A 19,465-nucleotide genomic window follows, 5' to 3' on the forward strand; every position below is an offset into this window, starting at 1 on the left:
ATTCCAGAGAAGCTGATTCAGAGGGGATCATATTGGGCTTATTATGTGGTTGGGACCTTAAAGCATGAGAGAGAAGATAGGAAGAATGGGGATGGGGTTGGGGAGGGGGTGTTCAGCCAATACAGCTGGCAGCCAGGCCAGAGGACCAGCCAATAGCAATAAGTAGCTTGTTAGTGCAGAAGAGAGAACACAGGTGTTGAATAAAGACATTTTTATTGTCTCTTCCCAAGATGCACACTGATTCTAATAGAGCTTCATTCGCCTCCAGGCAGGCTGGGAAGAGGACAGAGAAAACAAAGATAACATTACACCTTCAATGCAGAACATTGAAGAGCAGAACAGACCAAGGTGGGTCTGTGAGGGGGCTGGAAGGGCATCAGGAGTGGGGTGAGGGGAGGGGCTGGGGGATGAAGAGGAGAGCATTAGGAGGGGTGTGGGGCTCAGGGAGGGGCTGGGGTGTTGGGAGGGCATAGAGGTGAGGAGGGATTCAAGAAGCCCTGGAGGCAGCAACAAAGATGTCCTTGTAGCCCTTGATCTCCTTGATCTCATTGCTGCTGATGAGGACCTGCAGCTGGCGGGGTCCAGTTTTGATGGGGTAGAGGTCCAGTTGAATTTGGATGGTATGTCCAGCCACCAGAGTCCCAATGCTGAAAGTCAAAAAGAGCCTGTTAGAGCCTTAAGCAACTACTGGAGTGGATGATCTGGTTTCACCTCTTGGTGGGTAAGCACCTCCCACCCTTCAATACCACCAAGCTCAACCTTCCCCAAGGAGGGTGGGAAAGTGGTGGCAAGTAGGCACCATCCAGGAGACCATCCTAGGACCCCACAAGATGTCCCTTGTCAGAGACCAGCATAGTACTTACTTATTGTATATCTGCCCATCGATGAGGCCACTTCCCTCCAGCACCATCATGCAGTTACTCAGAGCCACTGTTAGGGTATTGGTGAGGGTGATGTGGACTCTCAATGCCTTACCCACCTCAGCCCTTTTAGACACCTGTGTGGAGAAAAGGTGGGTATATTGTGGGCAACTGGCCTCATTTCTGTGCTCCAGTTCAGTCATCTCACTCCATCATCCCTCTGTTGATCACCAGGCATGGTCAACACTTAGTGCTAAAATGCTGCAGGGAGAGAAGAACATGAGCTAAGAGTACTCAAGGTTAACATGTATCCTGCCCTGTCTTAGAAGGTCACAATGCTTCAGGAAGCCTCCACCAGCTGGGAATTGACACCAAGTTGAAATCTATTTCTCTCTCCACCATCTAGTTCAGGATGGCAATTAGATCTCAACTTAAGTGCCACCTCTACTCTGTTAATCATGGCTAATAGAAATGGTGTGTTGAAAAGGATCCCGAGGCCAAATTGAGAGTCAGAGAGAGTTACGATTGATTAGTAGTGTCTGACACAGGCGTGGGGTAAGAAGTGGTGTCATTTGTGCCAGCTATATGCTATCAGCGATATTGTTCTAAGGCCAAGCGATATTGTTCACATGATATGGCAGAGCCAGGACCTGACCCAGATGTCCCAGGCCCCCGTCAGGATCTTTCTTTCCCCCACATTGCTCTGACAGTAGAAACATTCTGAGTTTTTCCAGGTGTGTTCTGTGCATCCCATGTGAGGTCTGTGTCATAGGGCAGCATGGCCATGGCCTGTGAGTGGGAAACAAGGATTCTAGCCTACACACTTCTAGAGCTGATGACTAGCTCAGTGCCAGCCAAGTGATGGAATTTGATAAACAAATGTTGAACTAAAATGAGTTCTGATTTGCTTTGACGTGGATGGAAGTGGAGGGTATTATGCTGAGTAAAGTAAGTCAATTGGAGAAAGACAATCATTATATGGTTTCACTCATATGGAGACTATAAAAAATAGTGAAAGGGATTGTAGGGGAAAGGAGAGAAAATGAGTGGGAAAAATTAGAGAGGGTGACAAAACATGAGAAACTCCTAACTCTGGGAAATGAACAAGGGGTAGTGGAAGGGGAGGTGGGTGGAGGGATGGAGTGACTGGGTGACGGGCACTGAGGGGGGCACTTGACAGGATGAGTACTGGGTGTTATATGTTGGCAAATCGAACTCCAATAAAAATATATATATATATATATATATATATATATATATATAAATAAAAAAAATAAAATGAGTTCTGACCATCCAGATCATACTTGGGGCATGTTCTGTCTCAAAAAGAAAAATCAAGGAAAAATAAGAATACATACTGACTTCTCTAAAATTCAAATGAAAGAAACAAATCTCTTACTCTAATGAGGGCATCAAAATAAAACAGGTAAAAATGTCTTTGGAATCCCTCATAGTCACACAAATCATCCCCAAGTCCTTTACCAATGGGGACCAATGAATAGTCTACTTGGCATCTGATATGTCTACACCAGATCTTGTTGGTAACCAGGGCTCTGGGTAATAGTCAGGGTCCTCACCTCAGCACCAGCATGGCCAGGTGAAAACTGTCAGGTGGCCAGGCGGCTTATGCTGTGGAGCCACTCAATTCTTGTTCTGGGTGAAGGTGGAGTATGCTAACAGATCCAGCAGGTGCAAAGCCAGGTTGGGATTAGGAAGAAGGCAAGTCCTTCAGAATGGGTTGGGGGGGCAGGTGGGGAAAGGAGGCTTCGAGGGAAGAAAAACCCTGGTAACAGGAGATGGAGAATAATTCTGCCCTCCATTTTTAATAAAGATTCATTCATTCATTCATTCATTCATTCGTTCATCCATGAGAGACACACAGAGAGAGACAGAGACACAGGCAGAGGGAGAAGCAGGCTCCCCATGGGAACCCAATGCGGGATTCCATTCTGGGACTCTGAGATCACTCCCTGAGCCAAAGGCAGACGCTCAACCACTGAGCCACCCAGGTGTCCCTTTTACCCTCCATTGACCTTTCTTCCACCTGTGTTCCTTCCTCACGTAATGACCTTGCCAGCCACACACTCTTGGAACTCAAAGAGACTCACCTTTCATTTGTTCTCCCTCTTCCCTGTCACCCCTGTATTATCTGTAGGTCCCTTTGGAATTTGACTTGTGCTTTTTCTCAAATTCATTCCTCTAATCCATCTCCCAGCTACGCCTCTCCTCTCTGTCTCTGCAAAGCCTTTCCAATACTTAATATGTCTTTATCTCCATCTCATGTCTGTACAGTGTCTTCCTATGCATTCTCCACAAAATGTCACCTTCTCTGGGGAGCCTTCCACTCTGTTCTGCACTTTGCACTGAGCATGAGGTAGCATTGTACTGTGCTTTAATCATCTATTTAGTGTCTGAGGCAGGGACTATGTCCTGTTTACCACTGTAGCCCAAGGCCCTGGGTTGAGTGAGTTAGAGGACTCCTGGGCTCCATCTCCGTCCAGACACCTTACCTCAATAGATAAGTGGGGAGGCTCCAGAGAGATATCTTTTAGGACCAGCATGGACCTCCCCGTATCTTCCACCTTGGCAATGCCAGACACGCGGATCAGCTTCTCATCTGTCAGCTTGTTTCTATAATTTTCGTAGGGTAGCAAGAGCGGCCACTGTATCTCTAAGCACAGACAAAAGACACCTTGAGTCTGGAAGGAAAGAGAGAGGGGCAGGGAGAGAGAGAATATGTGTATATGTGAGAGAGAGTATGCGTGTGAGTCTATATGTGTGTGCAAGTATATTTGTGTGACAGAGAGGGGGAGAGATGCAGTGTACTTACCCTATACCCACTGCCCCCAGGGGTCACTGCTATGTTTCCCCTAGTGGGATGGTATCAGAGGCACAGCACATGGCATGCAATCTCCTGCCAACAGCAGCTTCACTGTCTGGTGTGTGTGTGTGTGTGTTGGGGTGCCGGGATCTCTGTGTAATCTGGCTGAACCATCCCTGCTTCGTTTATGACCCCAAAGTTCCCATCCTTATTGGTGCCTTTCCCGGCCTACCCTATACTCACCCTCCCCAAAGTCCAGGTCCAAGTGCACTGTTTGCCTCCAAAGGGGTTCCCGGGTGTCACCCTGGTGCAATAGGGCCTGCGCACTGAAGCGCACCACCAGTCTGATGGGACCCCGGGGATGGACTCTGTCTGGCACCCTCCGGGCATGCAGCTTCAGCATCAGGTCATGACCCCACTCAGGTGTCTTGGCCAGGTGAAGCTGCAGCTGTGCTGGCTGATCCTGAGAGCCCCTAGACCCAAGCAGATCTAGGAAGGGAGAAGAGGCCCTTCTTGGGCTCAGCATTTTCCGGGAAGCCTTCATGAACACAGATCGCTCCTCGGGGGATCCTGGCAGAAAGAAGAACCAGGAAAGCCTTCAGTGAGGAGGGATTGAGAGGAGCAGTGGCCTTCTTGGGGGAAAGAAGCTACCCCAAAAACTCACAGCTCCCCTCCCAAAACCCCAGCCACGTGAATAGCTGCATCAGGAGGTGATATAGCATCATGGCTAAGAACATGGGGATTGGTGTTGCTTGATTGGTGCTGGGTTCAAATCCTTGCTCAGGCACAGTTCCTTAATCTCTGGGTACTCAGTTCTTTTATCTTATTTTTTGAAGATTTTATTTATTTATTCATAAGAGACACACACAGAGAGAGGCAGAGGCACAGGCAGAAAGTGAAGCAGACTCCCTGCAGGGAGCCCAATGCAGGACTTGATCCCAGGACCCTGGGACCACACCCTGAGCCAAAGGCAGATAGATGCTCAGCCACTGAGCCACCCAGATGCCCCTCCATTCTTTTATCTGTAACTGAGGTCTAACTCCTTGCCTCCTAGAGCTGCCAAAAATTTGAGTTATATAAGTTGCAGAATATAAGCACCTAGTGTTGTTCTTTGTCTTCAGTATTGCCACCATCATTGCTGTCATCATCATCAAAGCCGAATACTTCTTCCCCCACCAGCATCCTCACTTCTAAAATACATGCTCAAGTCTTCTGAATGGATCTTTGTCTTTTGCTCCTGGGGGCTACTCAATATTCAGGCTGAGCCCTAACTCACCCAAACTGTGGACTTCTCTAGAACAGCTACTGTGTACCAGAGGCACTGCTCCAAGTGCTTTCTGTGTATCCACTCATTTGCCCTCATGAGAGCCCTCTGAAATGCCATTAACCCATTTTATAAATGAGGAAGTAGAGGCACAGGGATGGTAAGAACATATCCAGGCTTACATAGCTAGAACCTAGGAGGGCCTTGGTTAGTACTCAAGCAGCATGACTTCCCCTGGCCTCCACAGGGACATCTACACCCTTCCACAGGCCAGGCATCCTTTCCCTCCTGAAGCATCTGCCTTCCCCCTTGCTGCTACCCCCTGCTGCCATGACATAATGAGATTGTGATATGACCCTAGGACAGAGTTGCCAGGTAAAATAAAGGACATTGTATTTGAATTTCAGGTAAATTTGAATTTTAGATATACAATGAATAATTTTTAGCTAAATATACTGCATACTATATTTAGGACACACTTATACTAATAAAATATTTGCTTATCTGAATTTATCTGGAATTCAGATTTAACTGGGCACCCTCTGTTTTTATTTGCTCAATTTAGCAACTCTAGGGCCATGTGGCCAGGGTCCAGGAAAGCCAGAGTTTGCCACGAGGAGGAAGTGATCAGGTGGTGATGATTTTAACACGAGTAAGCCATCCTCACTGGGAGGCACAGAAAGGAGGGTCTACCCACCCCCCTTCCCTGAATCCCCAGGGCCCCAAGCACCTTCTGGATACTTGTAGGAACCGGTAATGTTCTGGCGCTGATCTGACCCTACCATCTTGGTGCTGATTTCCTTCCCAATGGAACTGGTGTTATGGACCAGGATTTCCTGGGCCTGACCATTCCTGAAGAGCCAAATGACTTCATCAGCATTCACCTCCGCGTATACAAATGGGGTGTCATAGGGCAAGTGGACCTCCCCTTCCCTGACGGCCTTCACAGAGGCAGGGCCACAGCAGAACAGGCCTGTGGAGGGAACAGAAGTTGAGGATGGCTGACAGCTGCTAGCATGTGGACTGGGATGGGTGGTTGGGGAGGGGGGGTGGGCAGGGGCCAGTAGGGAGATGGGACGGAGAAAACCCACATCTACCGAGTACTCTCAGGTTCCCACAGATTCATCTGATCTTCACACCCACCCTGTGAAGTGGCATTTATTATCTTCCCCACTTTACAGGTGAGGAAGCAACTGAGAGGTCCTGTGACTCATCAGGGTCATCCAGTTGAAAGCAACAAAGAGAAAAACACTACTCACTACTCCTTTCTGGCCTCCTGCTCTTGTGGTCAGTCCCCCTGCCAACATCCCCACGGAGCCCAGACCCTTCCAGAGTGGCCCTTACTCACCATTGCTGGTTTGCTGGGGGGTGGGGTCCAAAACCTGCCAACCATTGTATCCTGGTGGGAGGTCTTTCCGGATCATCCAGCACTCATTCCAGACGTGGAAATTCCTACAGTAAGGAGATGAGAATCATGTTTTCAGATTTGCCAGGTACTGGGCACTATACTGAGTGCTATAATTTATATCAGTTTTTTAAAATTAAAGTGTAGTTGACATACAATATTGTATTAGTTTCAGGTGCACGATATAGTGATTTAACATTTATATAAATTAGGAAGTGATCACCATGAAAAATCTAGCTACCGTCTGGTACTGTACAAAGTTGTTATGTATTAATTATATCTCCCCCATTTTTTACTTATTTGAAAGTAATTTCAAGCTTATGGTAAAGTCACAAGCATAGTACAAAAAAAAATCCATCTATCCATCTGTGATTACCATTCTGCCCCATTTGCTTTATCATTGGCTTTCTCTCAGTATGGATATGAAGACTATGAATACATTTTTTCTTTTGTTTTTTTACCTCAGTGTGTATTTTCTAAGAATAGAGATCTTCCCCTACATAATCGTGAACAGTTATCAACCTCATACATTTACTATTGATATAATATCTTTATCTAATTTACTGTCTATACTTCAGTTTTGTCAGCTGACCTACTAATGTCCTTTACAGCATTCCTTTCTGCCCAGTCCAGGATCAGACATTACATCTAGTTGTGCAGTGTCCTTTGGTCTGTTTGGATCTGGAGTATTTCTTCAACCTTTGTTTTATTACATTGACATTTTGAATACAGTATTCATTTATTTGCCAGAGTGATCCTCATTTTGAACTTGTCTGATGTTTCCTCATGATTAGATTTGGATTATGCATTCATACACAGAATTCTACATAAGTGATAACAGCCTTCCCAAATATACTACTGCTGATTGAATGGGGGATGCTTCGGGCCCCTAGGAGCTCAGAGAAGGAGGGGCTCCAAAGACAACTGCTAGTTCTCACACAACTCAAAGATCTTACCTGGAAACTGGCTGGAAAAGGAAAAACAGAAAATCAGATTTTCAGTAGAGCCGAGGAGAAAGGAACATAGGAAGAGACTAGAGATAAAGAAATGACAGGACATACAGAGATACACACACATACATACATACACGTGCAGAGGGGGAATGAGGTGGGTAGAGAAAACAGCAAGAGGGACTGAGAAAGTAGACAGAGGCAGTGAGTTCAGGCTTTGCCCTAACAGGGCAAGCAGAGAATGGCACTAACAGAATGACTCAAAGAAGGAAGAATAAGAGGCATACAGATTATAAGGTTACTATTCACAGAACACATGATGTATTCATTCGGTTGTGGGCTTCAGTGTTGTCCCATAGTCTTCTATCTCTGAAATGAGTGTGCTGTGATTATCTAATTAGCCAGAACAGTTTCCTAGGTTGGGGAATTACTCCCTGGGCACCAACAACAAAGTGCAGGGTAATGCACTACCTCAAGACCAGAGAGGATCATGTCAGAGTTTCCCTACCCTTCCTGAAACAGAGCAGAGATCTGTTTGAGACCATGCCCCTTACCATATTTTGTCTCGTTTCTGAATTGGCAGCATCTCTGCATTTTGGTCAAAGTAGGTGTCGATGGTTAAGTTCCCATCCATGTTGTGTGCAGAACGGAAATTGGAAACCACACGAGTTGGAACACCTAAACATCTCATTACTAAAGAGAAGGAAAGTATGGAAATTTGCTGAGTTCATTTCAAGCAGAATCATTGGTTTCCCATGCATACTTTCTAAGTTTTAAGCTGGAGGAAAGAAAGAAGGCCAAGACTCTTACAAATCCATACCTGTAACTCCTCTATTCTCAGAGCACTGCACCCAGGCCCAGAACCCTGCTGCCTACCTGCCCCATCGATGGTCTCCATCCCACTAGGAGAAAGAAATCATTTGAAGGTTACTTAAAACACCAATATGCAACTCAATTTATAACTTGGGGCTTTTTCTGTTCAGCAGCTTTCCAAATTAAAAACAGAGAACCTAAAACATTTGCTAATTTGAAAGAAAATTTTAAAGACTTTAGGCCTTACGCTGTGGCCAGTTTCAGAAGAGAAGCTGTCTGACCTTAGTTAGGTAAGTGGCTTAACTTCTTTGAGACTTAGTCTCCTGTATGTAACAAAATAAGGAATTGGACTACATGATTTTCAGTCCTGAAATTCTAAATGTGTAATTCTACTGAAATACAAGAGTTTGGAGGAGGTAAGAAAGAAATTCAAGAAAGGACAGAAGGGCAATATACACTTAACAAAGATAAGTGGCAGACCTCAGAGACAAAGGGAACCTGCAGGGCCAAGGAGGCAACAACCATCTTTGATAAGGCAACAGCATCCTCTTGTGGCTTCTCAGGATAGTACTACAAAGGCTTTTTAAAGCTGAGTTAAGATTTCACTTAAGTAATTAAGATCTATTCATACAAAGCAGATATTACAACACCTACACTACCACCACACACAAGTGCATGTGGCACACACACACACACACACACACACACACACACACACACACCTGCCCAGGACCAAATAAAATCAAGCCAAGAGCCAGATATGACTTTGGAACATAGATCCCCACCTCAGCTAACGAGACAAGGAGTTCAGAGGAGTTTAGACAGAGGGAGATTTATCCTACCCCTCCTGGCTCAGGAGGAGCTCAGGGTGCCTCCTGAGGCTGCTGGGAGGATAATAATGCTTTGGAAAGTAAGAGGACTGTTGAGATTGATGAATCTTTCTGTTTCAATTGATTCAAGAGCCCCAAATGCAGCCAGTCATCTGTTCACAGTTACCTCTCTACTCCCAGCATTGCTCCTGGGCTTTTCACAACCCCTCTGCAGGGTAGACCAGGGCTGCAAGAGGCGAGAGGCTGTGTAATGGGAGCAGCTGACCTCTCACACAATGGCCCTAGAACTCTAGGGCCTGGGAGTAGGGAGACCCTTCAAGGTGTAGTAAGGATGCAGACAGAGACCTCTTCCTCTCATCCCAGTGTCTAAGGGCTTGAGCCCTCTTACACGACACCTGCCTAGCCAGGGACTTCCCAGCTCAAGGCAAATGTGGCCATACTAAATTCTGGTGCTGTGCTGAACATTTTCCAGGGATAATTGAAGAGGAAAGTGAGGTCACTTGATTTGAACACTCAGATTTAAACATCTCCTCTGTCTGCAGCACCCATACCTAACTTCCAAGCTATGCTGTCCCTCTCAGAAATATCTAGAACTTTGTCTTTGGCCCCTGTCTCTGTCTTTCCTGTTCTGTGCTCCCTCATTCTCCAATTCAGAGCCAACCCATTCATTCAGCAAACATTGACTGAGCACCACAGTGTAACAGGTAACGCTGTGTAAGGTGCTTCTGCCTTGCGTGAGGGAGGACAGGAGGGCACCTCAGTATTCTATCTTTCCTTCACCTTTGCAGATAATCCAAACAACACCTTTCTACTAAATTATAAATAAATGATAATGAATAAAACATTGATGCTCCATGCAGGTAGTCAGCAAAGTAGCAAACCTCCAATTGTAACTCCTCAAAAGAAGTATTTCTCAATATTTTCAGTATTCTCGGAGAGAATACTTTCTCTCTGAGAAGTATTTGGGAGACATCAGCTCTGCCCATGGGTGAGATCAGGCTTTCCCAGACCATCTGCTTGCAAAGCAGGCTTCCGCCAGCCTGTCCCTGACTCCAGGCTCACCTGGAGCTGAGAAACTTGAGCAATGGCAGAAAGAAGCTGCCTTTGCTTCTACTTTGGGACCACAAGCCTCTCTATCCAGGAGACCGTTTTAATAGTCTATCTGCCATCAAGGAGACTGAATGATTGCAACAGGTCAACCTCTCTCCTAGGTAAATATGCAAGACTCCTCAAGACTACAGAGTGTGCTGGGTAAGAGTCCATGTGTTCACTGCTCCTTAGCTGTGGGGCTATAAATAAGCCACAGTTAACTTAAGTGAAAATGGAGATATCCGAGCCCAACCTCAAAGAGTTATCAAGAAAATTAAATAAATGATTCTCCATCTTCATCTCCCCATCACTCACCTGTGCACATAACAGCTGCAAAGACCCAGCACTGCCCAAACTTCACAGGCTGCTTGCCCCTGGCTGACCACTGCCGCAGGATGGCTACACTGCCATTCCACTCCAATGGGCTGACACCCCTGGAGTAGTCTTCTCCCCAGTTCCCCTGCAGCACACCGCTGTCATCATTGCTGTTGATCTGCAAAGAACAGACAGGTGGGTTTCCACAGTGCCCTAGGGGAGCTCAGATTGTCCTCAGATGAAGGTGGGAAAGTTTCTCTCCTTACCATGGCACTCACCACCCTGCAGACATACACCGGGTCATTCCGCTGGGAGTAGTCTTTGGATGGGTTCTCTAAGAAGTACAGGCTCTTGTCCAAGATCTCAAAGCATATGTCTATGATGTCCTCTTCAAACTTCCAAGTGATTTCATGGGAGAGAAAAGAGAAAAGTCAAAATGTCTAGCATCCTGAAACTTTGAGTCCATAACACACACTTTTAGGGATGGTGCATATGTGCTAGGGATGGGAGTGGGGTTAAGTATTAGACAGGGTCCTGCCTTCAAAGAGCTTACGATCAAATTGGGAATGTATGAGATTCAGAATTCTGAAAAATAAACCTGTGTGGTTCTGATGGAAAAATCCAAACAGAATTCGGAAGTGAGAGGTCTATTGACCAAGAGATCAGAGAAGGCCATTGGTGCCAGTGGACTTTGAAGGACTAGGTGGACAGGAAGAGAGCAGGGTGGGAATGTTCACCTGAGGTCTTTGAGTTTGGTGGTGCCAAGGATAGGGCTTAGAGATTTTTATTTCTAGAGAACATGAGGGAAGAGGAAAGATCAGATGGATAAATATAGGGTCGGCCAGGAGAGGAGAGGGAGCAGAGTGTGGGGATCCCAGGAGAAGCCAGTAGTCTCATAACATACATTTATAACATATATTTGTGAGATATGCTGCAACCCTTTGGCTGCCAAATGCATTGGTGTTTTTTTCAGTTTCAAAAAATCATATAAGCTATCACAGTCGGAGAACAGGGCAACTGGTCTTCCTCAGCAAGGACCCCTGCTCTCTCCCCACTACCCTCCTGGTGAGTGTGGATGGGGTTGAAATGTCAGTGGGAGGAAGGCAGAAAGTTTACCAGGCACGGTTGGTGGTTGAGAGTGGAAAAGTTGCTCAGAGCCAAAGATCCCACCCTTTGTACACTGACTGGATATTTGATGTTATTAAAGGAATTACTTGTTCATTTTTCAGTTATGATACTGTATTATGGTTTGGTTTTTCAGAAAGAGTCATCATCTTTTAGAGCTATAAAAAAAAGTATTACTGGATTAAATGATATAGTATCTACAATTTCCTTCCAAAAATTCCAGTGATGAGTTGGGAGTGATGGGGACAGTGGGCAAACTTTTTCTCTAATGAACCAGATAGTAAGTACTTTAGGTTTTGCAAGCTTTGGGGCCTCTGTTTCAACTACTCAACTCTGCCACTGTAGCATTAACACACCCATAGATGATACTTAAGTGAATGAACATGGCTGTGTTCCCATAAAATGTTATTTTTGGACATCAAGCTTATTGAACTTCATATCATTTGCACATCAAAACAATTTTTAGGTTTTTGTTCCAAAAACTTAAAAATATGAAAACCATCCTAACTCATGGACCATTCAAAAACAGTCAGTAGACTATAGTATGTAAAACTCTGGTATAGATGGAATAAGATTCACCATAAATTGCTTACTAATGAAGCTGAGAGATCAGTTCATTTTAGTAGCCTGTCTATTTGGATTATGTTTTAAGTTTTTTTATATAAAATATTAAAAACTTGAGGGGCACCTGCCTGGCTCAGTTGGTAGAGCATGCAACTTTCCATCTCTGGGTTTTAAGTTTTTGTTTTTTTTTTTTAATTCTTATTTATTTATGATAGTCACACAGGGAGAGAGAGAGAGAGGCAGAGACACAGGCAGAGGGAGAAGCAGGCTCCATGCACCAGGAGCCCAATGTGGGATTCGATCCCGGGTCTTCAGGATCGCGCCCTGGGCCAAAGGCAGGCGCCAAACCACTGCACCACCCAGGGATCCCCTGGGTTTTAAGTTTGAGTCCCGTATTGGGTGTAGAGATTACTTTTAAATCTTTAAAAAAAAGACAAAAACCTTGAAAGATGTCTCCCTTTCCTTCCTTACCCCTCTTACTGGAGGGGAAATTGGCCAGCACCACACACCCGGACTTTTGTTAGTGGCCCTTTGTGAGCTAATACACAGAGTTGATAAAGAACCAGCTGAGGGAGACCTGCCCCAGATCCACTTTTGGTCACAGTGTTACCTGTCCATAGTTCCAGGGCCAGGCAGTGATGAATCTTTCATGACCCTTGTAAACAAAGCCATAGTCCATCATGATATACTCCTGCAGCAGTATTTCACTTGGCAGGTAGACTTCATCCTCTGAGGGGTTAAGTAGTAGAGGGGGCAAAAAAGAAACAGTAATTAAAAGTCAGTAATGATAGTGTCTTGCTGGCTAATAGGAGAAGGAACTGGTTGATGGCAATAGAAATCAAGACTGGACCCCTAAAAGTCTACTGTGCTTTTCTAGAGGCCAGTGTTAGAATCTGTACTTTAAAAATAATGACTGTCATTTCCTTTTAAAAAAATATTTTATTTATTTATTCATGAGAGACACACACACAGAGGCAGAGACAGAGAGGCAGAGACATAGGTTAGAGAGAGAAGCAAGCTCCACGCAGGGACTGGGACTCGATCCTGGGTTTCCAGGATCACACCCTGGGCCAAAGGTGGCACTAAACCTCTAAGCCACCGGGGCTGCCCCCAATGACTGTCATTTTCTGATTGTAAAGTGGAAAGCTTATTGTAGAGATTTGGAAAATATGGATGATGGAAAGAAGATAATGAAAATCACTCAGTGCCACTACTCAGAGAACCCCCCCACCCCCGTTACAATTTGGTGTATTCTAGCCATTCTTTCTCTCCACGTATATGTAATATAATTAGGGTCCCCTGTGTTCCATTTGTCTAATCTGTTTCACTTAGCATCACACCATGAACATTTTCATCATGCCATTAATTTTTTTTTTTTTTTGTAAAGATGGATTTAGTGTGAGCACATGGTAGTATATGGCATAGATAGGCAGCTTTCATCTTCTGGGCTTTCTCAGAAGAACTTCAGTGAGCACTCCCAGTCAATCAGGTTAGCATTACAGACCATAAGCAAGTCATACCTGCATTCCACGGGTTAAAAAGGAGGATGAAAGTCCCCACTGGGTGAGCCACACTGTGACCCTGGCCCTGAGAGATCTCTATCTTCAGAGTGTAGGGACCAATGACCGCACTGGCTGGTGTGAAAAAGGAGACTAAGAGTGAGTTGGTGTCAGTGGTGAAGTCAGAAGCGCTCCAGACATTGCCTTTTCGAGCCTGGGTGAGGGAGAAGGTGGCTCGGGTTCCCAGCAACTCCATGGGTGCCGGTCCTGTGTGGGAGAGAATGACCCCAGAACGAGGTTTAAAATCTATGTGACATGATTCCAGGGAGACTGGGAGGACCACCTGCGATTCCTTTTGGTTTAAGGCTTTATTGTCACTGGGTGTCTTTGGGCAAGCCATTGAAGACCTGTGGGCCTCAGTTTTTTTTAATGTGTAAAATGGGATCATCATAGTACCCACATGAAACTCTTGTTATGGGGATTAAATGAAATAATATGCATAAAGTTTGAGCACAGCGCATGTTGCATAATGCAAAGTTGGCTGTTACTATCAAAATTGCAGTTTGCTGAGTTGGCCAAATCTTTCCTTAACATCACTTTCAGGGTTCTGGGGATCTCAGGAAAAGAGAGGGGTGGGAGCACTCAGAAAGGCTCCTACAGGTGAATTTTGCCTTGGGTCAGGATGAACTCACCAGTCTCAGCCACAAAGGTAAGGTAGTCTTTCCCAAAGTGGAAGGATCGGTTAAAATGTAGCTGGAGCACAAAGGACTGGCCCCGGCGCACAATAAGCCGCTTCAGGCCCATCTCCTGTGTGTGATGCTCCTTGTTGTTCCTTGGGCTCTGCAGGTCAACAGACCTGAGCTCCAAGGCTGCCACTGGAGGGGGAGGGGAGGAGACAGGTCATTAATCACCGAGCCAAAGCTCCCATGCTCTGAATTAGGTAGGATTCTGTCCAGAGAGTAGCCCTTCTGCCACCCTGCCTCCTAGTTTCACAACTTAGCCTCGTAGGACAATTTAGCAGGCCCTGACCCTGGAGTGGGAAGGTTGTGATCCTTGTGACTCTGCACCCAGACCAGACTGGGAGCGATAGGGTTTAAGAATTAGGGTCCCAGGAAGAGAAATGTTTCCATATAACTGAAACTTAACCATTAAAGTGCCACCACATACTGTTAACTACTTTTGTGGGCAATCTTTCCAAAAGTTACTCTATTGTCCTGCTGACAGAGGATAGAGCGTATTATAATTTTGTATGAATTCAGTCAATGCGCTGACTATATGCAAGTCCCTGCTTTAAGATACCAGGTGGTAGTTTATTTCTCACCTCTCAGCCACATTCCAGGTGGATGAGGGCACAGACTCTTTCCAGGATGCTACTGTATGTGTGCACCTAGTATACAGTTTAAAGACTCTCATAGCACAGTGGGCCAGAGTGCAGGCTCTCCCCACCTCAGCTGTAAGACTTTGAATAAGTCCCTTATGTCCATAGACATCAGTTTTCTAGCTGAAAAATGGAGACAGTGGTATTCCTAGCCTTAGGGTTCATGTGCACATTGAGTGAGGATTCACAAGTAAAGACCTTATTGTAGCAGCAGGTACAGAGTATGCACCCAATAATCACTAATTGCTCTTAATGCTAATAATAATGCAGCCTCAGACTGCATTTGCTTTGTTATTTTTTATTTATTTATTTTTTATTTTATTTATTGCACTAACAGTAAGCAAAAATCCATCAGATATTTTTTACTAGTAGCACATCAGTTTATCTCAGTGGTTCTCCACTGGAGAAATTCTGTCCCCTAGAGGACATTTAGCAATGCCTGGAGACATTTTTGATTGTCACAACTAGAGAATGAGGCCAAGGGTCCTGCCAAATAGTATCCTAGAGGAAAAACAAATCTTGGCACCCACCCACTTTTTATACCATTCACATTTTGAACTTCTACATATATTTTTTATGTTTTTGCTAAATGAGTTCACTTTGCTAGTTTCAGCCCATCTTTCCTACCTGGCTAGACTTCTTGAATTCTAATTCTTTTACTCAAATGCTTCACCTTAACACCTGGGAATTGCCTAAACTATTTTCTAGTTCTTCATCCAAGTCATAGGTAATAAGATGGTTCTAAGCATTAGGGCTTACGTCAGATGCCAATGGAGCTTTCTTCCAGGTTAACGCTGAGCTATTAGGAAATACTCTTTTAGTTGTTCAACTAGCTGTGACTACCTCTAATACTTTACATGAGGAAAGTGGATTAAGTGTTTAAAAATGTCTTTCACAGGGGTGCCTGGTTGGCTCAGTCGGTTAAGCATCTGCCTTTGGCTCAGGTCATGATCCCAGGAGAGATTCCCTGTGTTGGGCTCCCTGCTCAGCAGGGAGCTGCTTGTCCCTCTCCCTCTCCTGCCCCTTTCCCATCTCCTTCTGCCCCTTCCCCCTCTTCCCCGCCCCCTCTCCGTACCTGCTCTATTGCTTACTCTTTCTCTCTCTCTCTCTACCAAATAAATAAATAAAATCTTTTTTTAAATGTCTTTCACAAAAAAAATAAAAATAAAAAAAAATAAATGTCTTTCACAGTCTAAAAATCAAATCCAATTTTCATATTTGCATCTTTCCTAAAAATTTGTTAAATATTTGGCTAAAAACAGAGTGCTCCTGATGATCCCTTAATCCCCCTTCTTGTAACCTTCTTTCCTTGAGGTAGATTCAAAGATGAATTCCTGGATCAAATCATACAAAGCTTTTAAACCTCTTGATGTAACTTAAGCACTTAAATAATTATATTATTGGAACCAGAAAAGTTAGGGCAAGATCTAAAACAGATGCCTTAGAGTTACTTAACAGCATTTTTAAAACATCAGGTCCAATCCATTAGTAGTTTGCAAAATCAGTTTAGAGAAATGTGACCAATATTTTTTAAAAATAGAAAATATCACAATGTATCTAATCACACATAAGGAGAGCAAGTATAATTTTATGTGCAACTGAGTCATGATGTAAACTGTGGGTCATGGTCAGAAAAGTTTGAAAGCAACTGGCCTAGAAACTGGTGGAAGCTGATTGCATCTTATCTGTTCTTGAGGAGCCTGACATTTTTACAACAGGAACTACGCGGCCTCTGAAGGAAGCTTCTCTACCCCATGTATAGTGCTCAGTGGCCATTCCACCCTGAAAGATCAGATAGCCAAAGAGCACTCAGGAGCACTTATATCACTTCCACAGGAAGGAACAGAAGGGAGTGGGGTGGGGGGCAGCATTTTTCTGGCTGCTGTTCACAGCTAGAAGCATGGTTCGTAAGGGCAGCCACCTCAATTCTCCATTTACCCAGGCTGGTGCTTGAGTTGGGAAGGAAAGTGGGAGAGGAAGAAGGAAAATGCCTTCCTCTCTGTGCCAGGCTGCAGTGCATGGACAAAACTCATTCTCCTTTGGAAACTCAGGTTTTCTTTTTTATTCCACTTAATACCATTATGCATTTGGCTCACTAAAGTGCTTTTCCTATCAGGGAGACAGTGACTTCAAAAAACAAGAGGGAGGTCCTTCAAGGGAGCAGGAAAAGAAAATCAAGAGGATCAGGAGAGGTTCAACAAAGCAGGAAATGAAGCAGAAGCAATTAGTAAAAGTATGTCAGCACCCACAAGGTCTTCTTGACTTGGCCACCTGCCCACCAGAGTTAATGATGTGAGTAAGAGGAGAGTAAGCCCCAGCCACATGACTCTTGGTGCTTAACTAATATAAAGACAAGGAAGGATCAAATATACCCCCATGTATTATTAGTCTTAAAAAGTGTGGGGAAAGACGGGGATGACATTTAAACAGCCACCTGCCTGTGATGAGTTCTGAAGCTCCTGCCCCCTGAGATGAAAGCCTGAGGCAGCCCCATTCTTGAGAATGGCTCCATCTCTGCCCTTGGGTCTTAGGTCAGAGGTAACGACTGCACAGGGGCTTTCTTCAGCCACTGAATATGATGCCCCACATCTCACCTACTGCTTGCCATCACAACCCCCTCTTTATTCTTTGTTGGGCACTTAGTAGTGTCTAGAATTAGTTCCAGAGAAGCAAAGACCTTGGCCATCTTCTCACACCTGGATCCCCCATGCCTCAGATAGAGCATGGTTCCTAGTCATTACTAATGTTAGCTAATGCTCACTGAGTACCTACTACATGCCAGACACCATCAGAAGCATTTTATGTGTCTGAAAGCATTTCTGTTCTCACAACCACCCTGTAATGGAGGTGTTAATATTCTTCCCCACATGCTGGAAGGTATAGGGCAGATCTGGGATTCAAACCCAGGTAGGCTGGCTCCAGAGCCTTCACTCTTAACCTTGATAGTCTCTGGCCTTCCCTGGTAAGTGCTCTGAGATGTTTGCTGAAGCAATATGTGCAGCTTGGATAAACTATGAGAATAACCTGACAAGAGGGCAGTGGGGCTATATAGGAAGAGAGAAGCCTGTGAGGGCAGCAGGGCCAACATGAAGGGGCACTTGTCTCCAGGCAAAGATGCTGCTGTTTGATTCAGTAGTAAATAGGTAAACCTATCCACGGTGGGAGGATAAAATGGTACATCTTTCTGAGGGCAATTTATCAATGTTTATTACATAAGAAAAGAAAGCCTTGGATGCCTGGGTGGCACAGTGGTTTGGCGCCTGCCTTTGGCCCAGGGCGCGATCCTGGAGACCCGGGATCGAATCCCACGTCGGGCTCCCGGTGCATGGAGCCTGCTTCTCCCTCTGCCTGTGTCTCTGCCCCCCCCACCTCTCTCTCTCTCTCTCAATCTCTGTGTGTGACTATCATGAATTAAAAAAAAATTAATAAAAAAAAGAAAAGAAAGCCTTAAAACATAAATACATTTGAGCCATAAATTCCCCTTTGGGGAATTTTTCCTAAGAAAAATCATAATTTGTGTACAAAAATGTAAGAAATAAGGATGGCCAGTGCAGACCAAAGATACTACAGTAAGAGTTGGATACCTAAACTTTATTCTTCTTATCTTAGTGTGACCAACAAAAAGAACAAAGAATATCAGGAAATAATTCATGAAGTATTAAAAAGCAACATAATAAGACTGAAACCAGGGATGCCTGGATGACTCAGTGGTTGAGCATCTGCCTTTGGCTCAGGGCATGATCCCATGGTCCTGGGATCAAGCCCCACATTGGGCTCCCTGCAGGGAGCCTGCTTCTCCTTCTGCCTGTGTCTCTACCTCTCTCTGTGTGTTTCTCATGAATAAATAAATAATTTTTTAAAAGACTAAATAAAACCAAGCATGGCACAGATTATCTTTAGGTAGTAACACTATGGGAAGTTTTTCTTTCCTGTGAGTTTTTTGGTACTGTCCAAGCTTTTGCTTTGAACATGTATTCCTTTTCTAGTTAGGGAAAAGCATTACTTTGACTAGAGGCAGCTTTTTGAACAGGAGTAGCACCATCAAAGCTGTAGTGCAGGATTAATCTGGCTATGGTATGTAGCTCAGATGGAGGGAAAAAGTCTAGGGAGGGAAGGGCAGTGAGACTCTGTCGTAATAACCTAGGTAAAAAACTAAGAGTACCTAATCAAAGGTGTTGGCAAGAAGAAAGGAGGGACCGCCCTGTGTGTGTGAGGGACTGGCATCCATGGGTTTGTGACAGGCTAATAAACACTTGTTGAAATACCTTGACTTCCGGGGCTTCCTAAAGCTAGTTTGGATGAAGACTGGGGCAGATTAAAAGAATCCACAGCCAGCTATGTCCTAGGCAATCAGGCTACTGATGAAATACTGGAAAGCTCTAGACAGAGATACCGAAGGGTAAATTATCCCAGGCACAGCAAGCACTGGGCACCTGCCACCAACCACTAGGTGAACTGGGCTCCTTCCCTTCTCCTTCGTTTGCCCCTGCATTTAGACTAGCTACTCTGTCAGTGTCTTTTCTTTTCCTACTTCTCATCATTATTGTGAATT

General features: G+C 44.8%; 1 protein-coding gene across 2 annotated transcripts in view; it reads right to left on the reverse strand.

Annotated features, from left to right (window-relative positions):
* Positions 1–257: 257 nt before the first annotated feature.
* The window catches only part of TGM7 (transglutaminase 7), a 28,115-nt gene continuing 8,907 nt past the window's right edge, over positions 258–19,465 (reverse strand). Inside the window, exons 2-13 of one of the 2 annotated variants that reach the window (XM_072808369.1) lie at positions 14,228–14,410; positions 13,557–13,802; positions 12,647–12,765; positions 10,614–10,742; positions 10,348–10,525; positions 7,855–7,993; positions 6,294–6,397; positions 5,676–5,918; positions 3,925–4,251; positions 3,371–3,531; positions 864–997; positions 258–647 (exon numbers count right to left, since the gene is read on the reverse strand). In XM_072808369.1, the coding sequence (XP_072664470.1) occupies positions 488–647; positions 864–997; positions 3,371–3,531; positions 3,925–4,251; positions 5,676–5,918; positions 6,294–6,397; positions 7,855–7,993; positions 10,348–10,525; positions 10,614–10,742; positions 12,647–12,765; positions 13,557–13,802; positions 14,228–14,339 (2,052 nt within the window). In that variant the 5' untranslated portion in view covers positions 14,340–14,410 and the 3' untranslated portion in view covers positions 258–487. The remainder of the gene's footprint in view (positions 648–863; positions 998–3,370; positions 3,532–3,924; positions 4,252–5,675; positions 5,919–6,293; positions 6,398–7,854; positions 7,994–10,347; positions 10,526–10,613; positions 10,743–12,646; positions 12,766–13,556; positions 13,803–14,227; positions 14,411–19,465) is intronic. The other variant, XM_072808370.1, reaches the window with a different exon arrangement.

Source organism: Canis lupus, chromosome 32 (genome assembly GCF_048164855.1).
Source record: "Canis lupus baileyi chromosome 32, mCanLup2.hap1, whole genome shotgun sequence".
NCBI lineage: Eukaryota > Metazoa > Chordata > Mammalia > Carnivora > Canidae > Canis > Canis lupus.